Source organism: Panicum virgatum, chromosome 4K (assembly GCF_016808335.1).
Source record: "Panicum virgatum strain AP13 chromosome 4K, P.virgatum_v5, whole genome shotgun sequence".
Taxonomy (NCBI): domain Eukaryota; kingdom Viridiplantae; phylum Streptophyta; class Magnoliopsida; order Poales; family Poaceae; genus Panicum; species Panicum virgatum.
In genome coordinates, this window is record NC_053139.1 from 30,868,411 (window position 1) to 30,883,057 (window position 14,647).

Below are 14,647 nucleotides of genomic sequence, written 5' to 3' on the forward strand. Positions count from 1 at the left end.
GGTGGAGCATCCATCTCGCCATGTTTCTTCCAAATCGTGTAGTTCTTGACAAAACCTCTTACCATCACATGCGATCTGATTGTAGTTGAGTCGCTGAATACTCTCAAATTCTTGCAGTCATTGCATGGATAATGCATCAGATGTGTCTTCTCATTTCTTGCATGGTTCTCCGCAACTTGAATGAACTTGTTAAGCTCTCCACGGAAATAGGCGTCTGTCCTTTTTGCATGGTACATCCACATCCTATCCATCTTTGAACAGTAACAAATAATTAAATAGATTAAAATAAGATACTATTCACACAAATAATTAGGAAAAATATAAATTTTGTCCTCCAAGTATAATAATCATAAATGACATTGAAGATATAGTAATCTATAAGCGTACATATTGAAAAAAAGTAATTTAAATAGTACTAAATAAGAAAGTGCAAAACCAAACCTATTATTGTAGCATAATATCTTGCAAAAAAAATCTAACATGCACGTGTGTAAAAATTGGAGAAAAAAATAAATCTTCTTCTTTCTCCTTCATAGATCTAGTGACTAATTTACTAAAGAATGAGGCTAAAACATATAGTCCAATCCAAATGATTAGATAATCTTGTTCTCCATCTAAAACAGCACAACTTCATCCAAAAGTTTGAGGCAAATGATGTCTCAAATGTCTAAACCACACCATGGAGATCCAGAGCTAGTTAGAGAGAAAGAGAGCTCCATTTGAGCCACAAATCTAACAAAAGAGCTTAGGAATGACAAGGAATTGGCATCAACTTACCTCCTAAAGTCCCAAAATTCAAGGAAATGAAGTTAAAAATCTCCCCCCTCCTTTTTTTTGGATCTTGTTGAGCTCCTCTCCCAACCAAACAATGGGGGTTCAAGAGGAGGAAGAAGCCCAGATTTGTATACACATTTTTAGGGTCGGCTCACCCCAAAGCCGCCCCTGAAAATGTGGTCATTTTTTGGGGCAGGTGGGGGGGGGTTGAGCCGCCCCTAAAAAAGCCATTTTCTAAGAATGGCACTCATTTTTAGGAGCGGCTCATTTGCTACAGTACACGCGCTCTATTGGTAGGAACGGGTAATTTGTAGTAGTGGCGGCTGCTTCCCGGAGGTTGGGATGAACAGCTCGCACTGCCGGGAGATGAGTTGGATCGAGTCCGTGCTCTACGTCTACATGGGCAGCGGCCAGCCCATCCCCGTGACGGACCTGCGGAACCGGACCACCTCCATGGACACCTCCAACAAGGTGACGTCTGACTACGTCCGGCGAGCCATCCCCCGCGACGTGTGGGCGGAGATCTTCGGCTGGCTCTCCAAGCCTGACCCGGGGATCATGATCCTAGACCCCTACGGCGGAGCGATCTACGCTGTGCCAGAGGCGGCGACACTGTTCCCGCACCGCGGCGGCATGCTGTACAACATCTATTACATGAACTACTGGGCCGTCAGCAGCGACGGGGAGCCGAACGTGAGGTGGATCAGGGACCTGTACGCGTTCATGGCGCCATACGTGAGCAAGAACCCGAGGGAGGCCTACTTCAACTACAGGGACCTCGACCTGGGGAGGAACGTCGTCGTGGGCAACGTCAGCAGCTACGAGGCAGGCAAGGTCTGGGGCGAGAAGTACTTCAAGGGAAACTACGAGAGGCTCGCTCTGGCCAAGGGCAAGATCGACCCTGACAACTACTTCTGGAACGAGCAGAGCATCCCGCCACTTGTGCATGAATCGAATTTTCCCTATTAGTTTCATCTCCAACTGAGTACCCGACTCGGTCATTCGACATAAAGTTTCATGTTGTGAAAGACAAAATCTAGAATCCTACTAGTAGTCTCGAGCATATATAAATAAAAAAATGATGCTAGCAGATCCGCTCACGAAAGTCTTACCGCCCAACACTACTACACAAACTTTAACCGAGGCGGGCAAAATAGGTTAACCGAGGCGGGTATTGCAACCGCCTCAGACATAAGGCCTCGGTTAATTGTGACCTTTACCGAGACTGTCAGCCAAACCGCCTCAGTTAATATATATTAATAGAGGTGGTTTCTCTAACATAACCGCCTCTGTTAATACATATTAACTGAGGTGGTCGGACCTTACGACGCCCGCCTCGGATAAGATTTTATAAAATAAAAAAGTTTAATTCATTTCAAATTTGAATCTGAAAATAAATTTGAAAGCACATACAAATCTGAAAACACGTGTATGAAGAATAAACACATATATATTACATAAAATGATATCACACACTGAGTTAATATATTAATTAATTACATTCATGCATGTATCACACATTGAGTTCACAAAATTATGAATCGATTGATTTTGATGCATGGATTCATGAGCTCGTTGAGCCCGCCGAAGTTGCTGAACCCGAGCCCGGTGTTGAGTTCTTTGTCGAGTCTGAGGAAAACCAAGGCAAGCAGCTAAGCATGATTCATTGTGACTATTCAATTTGATTTAATTTAGTCATCTCATTTGGGTATTATGGGTTATGTATATTATGTTATTTATTGCATTCTTGTATATACTTTTATGCATTACCCTTCCTCGATATTGTTATCCTTATCCTTTTCACTTGTTAGTTAATTAATTACTTAACTTGAATAGATGCTTAGCCATGCTTAGAGTAGTTTGCCACTTGATAGGAAAAAATGGTTGAGAGTTATCACACTTACCCGGTTATCCTTGATCGCACTTGTACGACTTGGGTCTTGTTAGAATAGAAGAATAGTTTCATGATCCGGGCAGAATGGTAGGGCCTAGAGAAAAAAGTCACAGGCATAGTATGCTCGGGTCGTTTAAGGACTGTCTGTGGATGACCTCGGTTTTGAGCATTTTATCGTGCTACCACATATCCTAATTAATAGTAAGGATAAGCCAATTACCTTCTTTGCCTAGACTTTTGATGTACGGTCCTAGATACATGGCCCAAGAAGCTATGTAGAGAGGCTTAGAGATGTCCCCGATGGACCTATGTGACTCTACGCGTCAACTATTCGTGATGTTCAATGGTTGAGGCTTGTTGGGAACGGTTGACGTGAGTACTCCCTTATCCAACATGATCAGTTGGGTGAGCCGCACGGTCCTTATATCGTGTGGGTAAAGAAGTACACCCTTGTAAAGTTTAAATCAATTTGAATTTCTGCGCTCTCGGTTATGAGCAAGCTTTTTGTCTGACGAACTCTTCGTAGAAAGTTTCGGTGACGATGGTATGTGATTCATGGCACTTTTATGGTTACTTACTTGTCTCACTTTATAATGACCTAAAATTGGTGTTGTTGGTTGGGCAAGATAATTAATTTTGCTAGAGAGCTAGATGTTGGTTTAGAGAGCTAATGCTTATGCAATAATTACTTAACCTTTAAGCATCATTTGTTTGAGCCATTGCATACTCCTTGTTTATTTAATTGCGTAATTCTTGCAAGTACCTTTTGTACTTATGTTGCTTTCTAAACTAAATTGCAGGTGAGCCGGAAGTTGTTTTTGGCCACTTCTATCCTGCTGACTCTGGCGCAGGAGAGGAGTAGGTCTTGTGGTTTCGATAGCGCCCTTGAACAGGACGCTATTGCTTTTGCGATTTTATCTTTTACCCGCTGCGTAGTGGTTCTTTTGGAGAGAACATGACAAAACACTAAACTTTATTTTTATATCTCTTATTTATCACTCATGGACTAAGGCTGTATGGAGATGTTAAACCCTTTTATTTTTTATATTTGAACCCTCCTATGTTGAACTTGTAATAATTATTTATTGTACTCTTTTTATGCTTAAAATTGCGCTTTGTGGTTCATTGGTGATGTATCGATGGTAAACGGTATGTGTGCATGATCTTGGGCATGCAGTGGAGTACATACCGGGACTAACAGATTTGATATTATTTTAGGCGAATGACGTGTCGGTTGTCAAGTCTTTAGATGTGGGTTAACACGTGGCGTGCTCTCGAGCGAGCACGTGTTAGCTCTCATCTAAGTGATAATAACCGGCGGTTTGCCTAAAGCAGTATCAAATTGGGTGGTTTTTACAGTTTCGGGGTTGCATCAGTTTAGATGATTACATATTTAATTAGGCGCCACGAGAAAGCAACTCGATCACATGTGTGGACTTGGCGTTGATGATGGCGATCGTCCTGTGTGGATTTATGCGTGTAGCTAGGCCCGACAGCGAACGTGACTACACGAGGAAAGCAAGATCGATCCAGCACCAGTATTGTGCAGCATCTGTGTTCTTATCAAAACTATTCTGTGATGGTGTTTAATTTACTGGATGGCTGCCAATAATGCCCAGCATGCAATTAAGAGAATATTATCTAACTATATTTTTTCATCCGTCCGTTCATCATGTGTAATATCATACTCCTCTATGGTTGGTCTTTCTTTTCTGCTAAACTCTTCGGAGTACACCATTCCATTTTTTTTCCACAGGAAAGCAAACAATCATTACTTATAGTTCCTTTATTTTTTTTTGCCAAATACAGTAAAAACACAGACACTCCCAAACGCACGTACAATCACCCCTATGAATACACGCACACAACTCTACCCTTATGATCACCCCAGAGAGACTCAGCTGGCAGAACTTCGAGATTAACGAAGTCACCACTGACGTCACGCTATTGACGAGCACGTCGCCTACCACTGAAAGAATAAAGCCGGTTAAATTCTAGAATAAATCCAGAAAAATGCGAGCACCAGTGACTAATCGTTAGCTAGTCATTGTCACCACAGTAAGGCAGCCAAGAGAGCCAACCAGATACAGTCCTAGTCATGTATTTCGTCCCATTGTTTTGTATGAAACGTGATTTTGAATATTGCTCTTTTCAACAACTTTGGCAATTTTAGGTCCTTAAATTTTCTTATATATATGTTCCTCAATCATATAAATTTATATGTCTCTGCAATATTGTCACCACCAGGATCCATTTCTTCATGGCTAAACGGTTTATTGTATTAGTGTGGGAATATGACTAGAGCGCAACCACACTGCTACGAAAATGCACTAAATGTAACGCAGGAAATGTTGCAGGCGCACGGGCCCATCACTATAAGAAAATGAGTGATGGGCACTACAAAAAAGGGTTCGTAGGGGCGGTTGAACCATATTTGCAGGCGCGGGTGCAGTACATGCTCATTAGCCTGGGCATTCAGTCTAACCGAACCAAACCGATCGGTTCTTCAGTTGTTTGCCAAATTCATTAATCAGAAAATAGAAATCGATTGATTCTTGAAAATTCCTAGGACCGAGCAAATTCAGTGTTGGATATTTTGGTTCGGTCATGGTCATGACCAAACGAACTGAAACATCGAGGCAACACAAAAAATGCAAGATTGAAGCACAATCGCATATGAATTAAGCACAGATAGCTCCATCAATGCACAAGTGAACACAAATCAAACAAAATTGACTGCAAATCAACAGAAAACTGGATCCGTCGCCATCGTCGAGGCTTCAATCGCTGGATCCGGCATGGATGGCTCGAGAGAGGGCTGTCGAGCTGGGGCCGCGGTGGGGATGCGCTGCCAGCCGCCGCGCGACCTGAAGGGCCCGAGGAAGGGCGCTACCGAGCTGGCCGGCCCCAAGCGCCAAGCACGCACGCCATAGTCGTCAGCTTGGTAGCCCCAGCACCAGGCTGCTGTCACCAGCGTGACCGCACCACGGAGGAGCCAGCATTGGTGGGGTGTGAGCAGGCACCGGGTGGTACCTGGGGAGTGCGGAGCCGTAGAGCGCCTTCGGGCGGGTATCTCCATATTAGGGTAGAGATGTTATAATTCTGTGAGGGTTCTAGGATCGACTAGACACGGATCAAGAGGGGTATCTTCCATCTTTCCTCTTCACGAGTGCAAAAAAGGGTTCCTAGATCTAGGATATAGAGTAGATTAGAGTACAGAGAAAGAGGGAGAGAGAGACCATCACCACCGGAGGAGCTTGAGGCGGCCATCACAGGTTCGCTGATGAAGATCTGCTCAAGGGCAGCGGCGAGCGATGCAGCGGCTTCACGGTCGTAGCGGCGTTGTCGTGGACGACGGCGCCAACGACGACGAACTAGGGTTGATGGTGGCGGCGGTGAGACTTCCCACTGCTCCAGCGCACCCTCTAGATCGGCTAGGGTTTAGAATGTGGGAGAGAGTACTGGCGGCGCGACGAACTTCGGTCCCCGTGCCCCGGCCCCTTCACCCCTCTTTATTTAGCGCTGTGCAGCGGGGGCCCACCAACCATTAAGGTTGGGCGCCCCCGATCAGGGCGCAAATCAAGGTCCTAATAGACCGTTGGGTCTATTAGGAAAGAGATCAATCCAACATTCTCCCCCTTGATCTCACTTTGTTCTTTTAACTTTATACTTTAACTTGAAACTTTTTCCTTTAGTTGTTCCATCACAGATTAATGAATAGAGCATGCTTTATCGTCACGGTCCAAGACCGATGGACTCAACACCTACCATACACATCACTGTTTTGAAACAAATTCTTTATCTCTTGGGCCCTTTTGTTTTCCAGAAATCACAGGCTTTCCCTTAAACCCATGCCGGCTATGTGTTCCATGAACACATTGGGTGGTAAGCCTTTAGTGAGTGGATCCGCAAGCATTTTCTTTGTACTTATATGCTCGAGTGTAATAGAGTGATTCTGGATCTTCTCCTTCACAACATAAAACTTTATGTCAATGTGTTTGGCAGCACCACTTGACTTATTGTTGTGAGCATAAAACACTGCTGGTTCATTGTCGCAGTACATTCTGAGTGGTCTTTGAATGCTGTCTACCACTCTTAAACCGGGTATAAATTTCTTTAACCATTCAACTTGCCCCGAGGCCTCATAACATGCCACAAATTCAGCGTACATCGTCGATGATGCAGTGACGCTTTGTTTGGAACTTTTCCACGATATAGCTCCCCCTGCGAGTGTGAACACATAACCAGACGTGGACTTTCGGTCATCGATGTCCCCCGCAAAATCCGCATCTGAGTACCCTTCTATCTCTAGGGAATCAGATTTTCTGTATGTTAGCATGAGGCCTTTTGTGACTTGCACATAACGTAATGCTTTCTTTATCATGATCCAGTGTGTCTGTCCTGGATTACTTTGATATCTGCCAAGTATCCCAGTAACAAATGCTAAGTTAGGGCGTGTACAAACTTGAGCATACTGTAGGCTTCCGACAGCTGAAGCATATGGAACCGCTTTCATTTGATCGATCTCATACTGGTTCCTGGGACATTGAAATTTCCCAAATCTATCGCCCTTGACTATTGGAGCAGGTGAAGGCTTGCACATATGCATACTGTATTTCTTTAGAACTTTTTCTAAGTATGTCTTTTGTGACAGTCCCAATACCCCCTTTGTTCTATCTCGGTGAATTTTAATTCCCAAAACAAATGAAGCTTCACCAAGATCTTTCATATCAAAGTTTGAGGACAAGAATTTCTTTGTCTCCAGTAGCAGACCAACATCACTACTAGCAAGTAGAATGTCATCCATATATAGGATCAGAAAAATAAATTTTCCACTTCTGAACTTTGCATAAATGCAATTGTCCTCCTCATTTTCTTTAAACCCAAATTTTCTTATGGTTTCATCAAACTTTAAATACCACTGCCTAGAGGCTTGCTTTTATCCATAAATGGATTTCTTTAAGCGACACCCCATATGTTCTTTTCCTTTCACGACAAAACCTTTTGGTTGTGCCATGTAAACATTTTCATACAAATCCCCGTTAAGAAATGCCGTCTTTACATCCATCTGATGTAACTCTAAGTCAAAATGTGCCACCAATGCCATTATAACCCTGAAGGAATCTTTACACGAAACCGGAGAAAAGGTTTCGTTATAGTCTATCCCTTCTCTTTGCGTAAAGCCTTTTGCCACGAGTCGTGCTTTGAACCTTTCTACATTCCCTTTGGAGTCATGTTTTATCTTGTAAACCCATTTACAGCCTACTGTTTTGGCTCCTTTAGGAATTTCCTCTAAGTCCCAAACACCATTGGAACTCATTGATTTCATCTCATCCTTCATAGCTTCCAGCCATTTGGATGAGTGAATACTTCTCATGGCTTCTTCATATGAAGCGGGATCACCCTCCATATGAACCTCTTCTGTATTATAAACTTCATAGTCGCTAGAAATAGCCGACCTTCTTTCTCTTTGTGACCTTCTAAGGGCCACTGCTTGTGGCACATTTTGTGCCTCAACTTCTGGCACATTTTCCATAGGGGGTTGTAGCATCTCCTCCTCATGTCCAACCGCGGGTTCAAGCGGTTCCTGGATGACAGGTTCCAAACCTTCGCTCACTGTTGGTATGGGTGGAGTTGCGACAGGTGTTGACACCGTAATAACTGGAATAGTTGGCGCAGCAACAACCGAAGAAGGTACTGACGTCACTATTTCAGGAACTTTTGGTGCAGCATCAACAAGTAGTGAGAAAAATGGCTCTTGAATCATAGGAATAGACACATACACCCGCTTCTCCTCAAGGTCAATTTCTCTAGGTACCATGCTCCCCCTGATCATTTCACTTTCTAGAAAGACAGCATGTCTCGTTTCTACAAACTTTGTATATCTGTCTAGGCAGTAGAAACGAAAACCTTTCGACTTTTCAGGATAGCCTATAAAATGGCAGCTTACAGTTTTGGGATCCAGCTTTTCAATATTTGGATTAAACACTTTAGCCTCAGCTGGGCTCCCCCAGACCCGTAGGTGAGTCAGTGAGGGTTCTCTTCCTGTCCATAGCTCATACGGTGTTTTGGGCACCGATTTGCTTGGCACTCTGTTGAGAATATGGATGGCGGTTTTTAACGCCTCCATCCACAGACTCAATGGCAATGTGGAATAACTCATCATACTGCGCACCATATCCATTAATGTACAGTTGCGCCTTTCAGCTACTTTATTTTGCTGAGGCTCCCCCGGTGTAGAGTATTGAGCAATTATACCATTTTCCTGTAAAAACCTCACAAAAGGTCCAGGAACTTGTCCATAAGGGGTATGTCGACCGTAGTACTCCCCTCCACGGTCTGATCTTACTATTTTAATTCTTTTGTCAAGCTGATTTTCAACTTCAGCTTTGAATATTTTAAATTTATCCAATGCCTCAGATCTTTCTTTAATTGGATAAATGTAACCATAACGGGAGTAATCGTCTGTGAATGTTATGAACGAATCATAACCATCCACACTTTTCACAGGAAACGGGCCACATATGTCAGTGTGGATTATTTCTAATGTTCCTGCACTTCGTTTGGCACCCTTTTTGATTTGCTTTACAAATTTTCCTTTAATGCATTCAACGCATTGTTCAAAATCAGAGAACTCTAGCTGTGGAAAAATTTCACTTTTCACTAATCTTTCAATTCTCCCCCTCGAAATATGGCCTAAACGATAGTGCCATAATTTCGATGAAGTATCTTGAGTTCTCTTTCTTTTCTTTGTTTCTTTCTCTGACAAGGATTCATTCACATTCACATTACATACAGAATGCACTTTATCACGCATAGATAATAAATAAAGATCATTGTAAAGGACAGCATCACCAATACAATTATTATCAAACCATAGTTCACATTTGCCATTCGCAAAATGACAACCAAAACCATCTGTGTCTAAGCGTGATACACTGATCAAGTTTCTTTGAAGCGAAGGAACAAATAAAACATCTTTTAATACAAGCATGAAACCATTAACTAGCTCGAGGGAGACATCGCCAACAGCTTCCACATCTGCTTGTACTCCATTCGCGACTTTAATTTGTCTTTCGCTTCTTAGCGTAGTCCTTGTCGAACGGAATCCCTGTAAAGAATTTGCAACATGCACAGTTGCACCAGAATCAATCCACCAAGTAGATTTAGAAAACTTTAAATACAGGGATTCATTAACAAATGAAATTACATTCTCACCATTCTTTGCCATTATCATCTTTAAATAAGCGGGACAATCTGCTTTGCGATGCCCCTTGTCAAAACAGTGGAAGCACTCATCTTGAGCTGGAGTGCGCTGTTGCTGACGCTGTTGCTGATACTTCTGTGGCATAGGGGCTTTGTCTTTAGCTTTAGAGGAAGAAGCAGCATGGAAAGGCCTTTTCTTGTTATTATGCACAAAGTTGACAGACCCACCATTCTGTTTCTTGAGTCTATCTTCCTCTTGTGCACACATGGCAATTGCCTTTTCCATGTTCCACTTCTCTGGCTGTGAGTTATAGTTTACAATGAATGTTGCAAACTCTTTTGGCAGAGAGGCGAACACCAGGTGCACCATAAACTCTTCCTTGAGATCCAAGTTCATTGGTTTGAGCTTGGAGTTCAAAGCGCACATCCCCATGATATGATCTCTTATTGTACCGGCATTGCCATAGTACCTCTTTGTGATCAACTGCTCTATGATCTGTGTAGCATAAGTCTTTGAAGAACCAGTAAACTGGTTCTTTATCTTTGCAAGGTACTCAGCAGCTGAATCACACTCTCCAATTGAACCCAAAATGTTAGGATCAATTGTGTTCTTTATAACTGCCACACATTTTTTGTTGGCGTTATTCCACTTTGTCTTTTCGAGATCATAAGCCATCTGTAAGGGAGCATAGTCCTTTTGCTTTTTCTGCCACTCAGCATCAGTGTCAGAATCTCCTCTCACTGGAGCCGGTGGCTCAGTGGGCTTTGGAGTGGTGATTATCGCATCCACTTCTCCACAGACAAAAGCAAGATCAACCTTCTTGATCCATTCGCCATAGTTGTCTCCTTTTAGAGTGGGGATGTGACTGATGAATCCCATCAAGTTCATCCCCGCTGAAAATTTCAAAAAATAGTGAGAACATAATAACAATAATTGCATGTAAAATTCCAACGTTGGTCAAAATAGAACATACAACTGTTTATGCAATTAAATCTATATCACCATCGGGCAGAAATAGAAATAAATGCACAAAAACTATGAAATTACAGTATTGTAATTAACAACATTGGTCAGAAAATTAACAATACCATAATCCTCAAAAATAACCTTTTAACCATGCTCTTAAACTTTAATTGTCTCGTTGGTTCGAATTAAAGTATAAAAGCAACTATATAAACTTAGCAGCGGAAACATGTAGGAATTCCTATTTCCAGAAGCAAAACTATAAACTTTTATCTCTAAACAATAAACACGTTGGTGCAAAATTGAATAGAGATCAAACTATGATCAAAACCATTCAAAAAACTATTGAAATTGCTTCTGGAATAATAGAAAAACAATAAAACGAAAACACTGTTTAGGCGGCCCAGGAGCATAAACCGGCCCACGGCGTGCTCGGCCACCTTTCCTTGGGCCCGAGGCTCGACAGCCAACGGCCGGGCCGCCGAATCGGCCCGCCGCGGCGTCCCCCTCCCCGCCCGCATGGGCCGCTTTCCGGCCCAGAAGGCGAAACGCTCTCGCAACCGTTGATCGCGATCGGACGGTCGTCCGCGGTTGTCGCCAGAACAAAACCCGCATCGCCATCGCCACGCCCCAAACCCTAGCATCATTCTCTCCCTCCCCCTTTCCTCTCTCCACGAGCGGCGGCAGCCACTGAGTGGAGGCGACGACGGCACGGTTGGCCGGGAAAGGTGGCGGCGCCGCCGCGGGTCCATTCGCCGGTGTGCGCACTCGCCCCCGTGCGAGCGCGCCGCCTTCGAGCGGCCTCGCTGTGGCGCCCGAAGCCGCGCGCGCACCGGCAACTGGATCCCGGCGAGCGGCGGTCCGTTCTCTCTGTTGCGCCGGCGAACCAGCTCTGTGTTCGAGACGGTGGTGAGGCCCTGGTAAGCCCCGCCACTCTTTTCCCCTAGGGTTAGGGTTTTGCTTTTGAGTTCGATTTGCATCGATTCGTTTGGATCTTTCTTTGATTCTTTCGATTCAAGTCCGAATCCGTCTTTGCCCCTACTGGATCTATGCACTAGCATAACGTCTGGTACCATTGTTATAATTCTGTGAGGGTTCTAGGATCGACTAGACACGGATCAAGAGGGGTATCTTCCATCTTTCCTCTTCACGAGTGCAAAAAAGGGTTCCTAGATCTAGGATATAGAGTACATTAGAGTACAGAGAAAGAGGGAGAGAGAGACCATCACCACCGAAGGAGCTTGAGGCGGCCATCACAGGTTCACTGATGAAGATCTGCTCTAGGGCAGCGGCGAGCGATGCAGCGGCTTCACGGTCGTAGCGGCGTTGTCGTGGACGACGGCGCCAACGACGACGAACCAGGGTTGATGGCGGCGGCGGTGAGACTTCCCACTGCTCCAGCGCACCCTCTAGATCGGCTAGGGTTTAGAATGTGGGAGAGGGTACTGGCGGCGCGACGAACTTCGGTCCCCGTGCCCCGGCCCCTTCAATCCTCTTTATTTAGCGCTGTGCAGTGGGGGCCCACCAACCATTAAGGTTGGGCGCCCCCGATCAGAGCGCAAATCAAGGTCCTAATAGACCGTTTGGTCTATTAGGAAAGAGATCAATCCAACAAGAGAGAGATAGAGAGGGAAGCTGAGGGCACTACTACATTAAACTTAAATGGATGCAGAGGAGCTCACTAGCTCTAGAGCCCACAGCATCCCAAAGCACATCGTGCAAGCTCAGAGCAGCAAAAATGGCCGTGCTCCGATTCCGCGCACTGGTGCTCACCGTTTGCCTCGTGTGTTTCTACGCCCCCACCCCCTCCTCCTCGGCTTCCTCCGGCGACTTCCTCCACTGCCTCTCGGCCAGCATTCCGAGCAAGCTCATATTCACGCAGAGCTCGCCTTCCATCACCTCCGTCCTGGCGGCGTACATCAGGAACCCCCGGTTCTCCACCCCCGGCACGGTGCGCCCGCTCTGCATCGTCAGGCCCACCAACGCCTCCCACGCCCAGGCCACCGTGCTCTGCGGCCGCCGCCACGGCGTCCGCGTCCGAGTGCGCAGCGGAGGGCATGACTACGAGGGCCTCTCGTACCGGTCCGTCCAACCCGAGACGTTCGCCCTGGTCGACCTTGCCAACCTCCGCTCCGTGCGCGTGGACCGGGCCAGGGCCACCGCATGGGTGGACTCCGGCGCCACGGTTGGCGAGCTGTACTACGCCGTCACGAAGGCGAGCGGCGACCAGCTGGCCTTCCTGGCCGGCCTGTGCCCGACCATCGGCGTGGGCGGCCACTTCTGTGGCGGCGGGTTCGGCCTGCTGCTGCGCAAGTACGGCATCGCCGTCGACCACATCATCGACGCCGTGCTGGTTGATGCCCAGGGCTGGCTCCTGGACAAGAAGGCCATGGGGCGCGAGCTCTTCTGGGCCATCCGCGGCAGCGGGGGCGAGAGCTTCGGCATCGTGCTGTCGTGGCGGGTGAGGCTCGTTCCCGTTCCACCCAAGGTCGCGTCGTTCATCGTCCCTGTATCCGTCAACGACGGCGCCGTCGACGTCCTGACCAAGTGGCAGGAGGTCGGCGCGGCCCTCCCGGACGACCTGTTCATAAGGGTGATAGTCACGAACGGGTGGGCCAGCTTCCAGTCCCTGTACCTCGGCACGTGCGACGCGCTCCTCCCGGTGATGCGCGGCCGCTTCCCGGAGCTCGGGATGAACCGCTCGCACTGCCGGGAGATGAGCTGGGCCGAGTCCGTGCTCTACGTCTACGTGGGCAGCGGCCAGCCCATCCCCGTGACAGACCTGCTGAACCGGACCACCTCCATGGACACCTCCTACAAGGTGGCGTCCGACTACGTCCGGCGAGCTATCCCCCGCGACGTGTGGGCGGAGATCTTCGGCTGGCTCGCCAAGCTTGACCCGGGGATCATGATCGTAGACCCCTACGGCGGAGCGATCAGCGCCGTGCCGGAGGCAGCGACGCCGTTCCCGCACCGCGGCGGCGTGTTGTACAACATCTATTACCAGAACTCCTGGGCCGCCGGCAACGACGGGGAGCCGAACGTGAGGTGGATCAGGGACCTGTATGCGTTCATGGCGCCGTACGTGAGCAAGAACCCGAGGGAGGCCTACTTCAACTACAGGGACCTCGACCTGGGGAGGAACGTCGTCGTGGGCAACGTCAGCAGCTACAACCCTGACGACTACTTCAGGAACGAGCAGAGCATCCCGCCACTTGTGCCTGTTAGTTTCATCTCCAACCGAGTACCCGCCTCGGTCGTTGGACATAAAGTTTATGGTGTGAAAGAGAAAATTTAGAATCATACTATTTGTCTCAAGTATATATAAATAAAAAAAGATGCTAGCGGATCCGCTCACGAAAGGCTTATCGTCCAATGTATTCAGAGAACACTTAGCTGGTATAGATTTATGGGAAAGCCTATAATCCCTAGACAATAAGGTGCTAGTTGAGAATCTATTTCAAAAACAAAAAGCTAGGTGTATTATAGTTGTTAATCTAATGGTACTTACCGTAATAACGTGGCATGCTCTATACACTAGCCAGTGGTGGAATGGGTTGGTGTGGTTCATGATGGATTCTGCGTGACGGTTTTAAGAAACATCACAATATGACATAATTATGTGACGATTCTCAAGTTACCGTCATGGATTAGGGATTGGCTCATTTGGCCTCCACCAATAGGCCCGTGTCTTGTGACAGAATTTTTGCAACCGTTATAACATGCAACGTGAAACATCATGAAGCATTTGTCACCAATTGTAATGCGCTGTCATGCAAAAATTCGGGCCCAGTAATCAAGTTATGGGC

At 46.4% G+C, this 14,647-nt stretch overlaps 2 protein-coding genes and 1 long non-coding RNA gene across 3 annotated transcripts; 2 read left to right on the plus strand and 1 right to left on the minus strand.

Moving 5' to 3' along the window:
* The first annotated feature begins 679 nt into the window (after positions 1-679).
* On the plus strand, positions 680-1,743 carry LOC120702124 (berberine bridge enzyme-like Cyn d 4). Its single transcript, XM_039985886.1, has 2 exons — positions 680-696; positions 1,089-1,743. The coding sequence occupies exons 1-2, from the start codon at positions 680-682 to the stop codon at positions 1,741-1,743; spliced, it is 672 nt and encodes a 223-aa protein (XP_039841820.1).
* A 7,778-nt stretch (positions 1,744-9,521) lies between these two features.
* Positions 9,522-9,967, minus strand: LOC120705169. Its single transcript, XR_005687818.1, has 2 exons — positions 9,887-9,967; positions 9,522-9,779 (listed from the first exon to the last, which is right to left on the minus strand). It is a non-coding gene; the product is annotated as an uncharacterized LOC120705169 (long non-coding RNA).
* A 2,566-nt stretch (positions 9,968-12,533) lies between these two features.
* Positions 12,534-14,354, plus strand: LOC120703635 (berberine bridge enzyme-like Cyn d 4). Its single transcript, XM_039987774.1, has one exon. The coding sequence runs from the start codon at positions 12,577-12,579 to the stop codon at positions 14,134-14,136; it is 1,560 nt and encodes a 519-aa protein (XP_039843708.1). The 5' UTR covers positions 12,534-12,576; the 3' UTR covers positions 14,137-14,354.
* Positions 14,355-14,647: the final 293 nt, after the last annotated feature.

What these genes read in the sequence shown, in the direction of transcription:
- LOC120703635 (XM_039987774.1), top strand. Translation starts at nt 12,577, where the DNA reads ATGGCCGTGCTCCGATTCCGCGCACTGGTGCTCACCGTTTGCCTCGTG.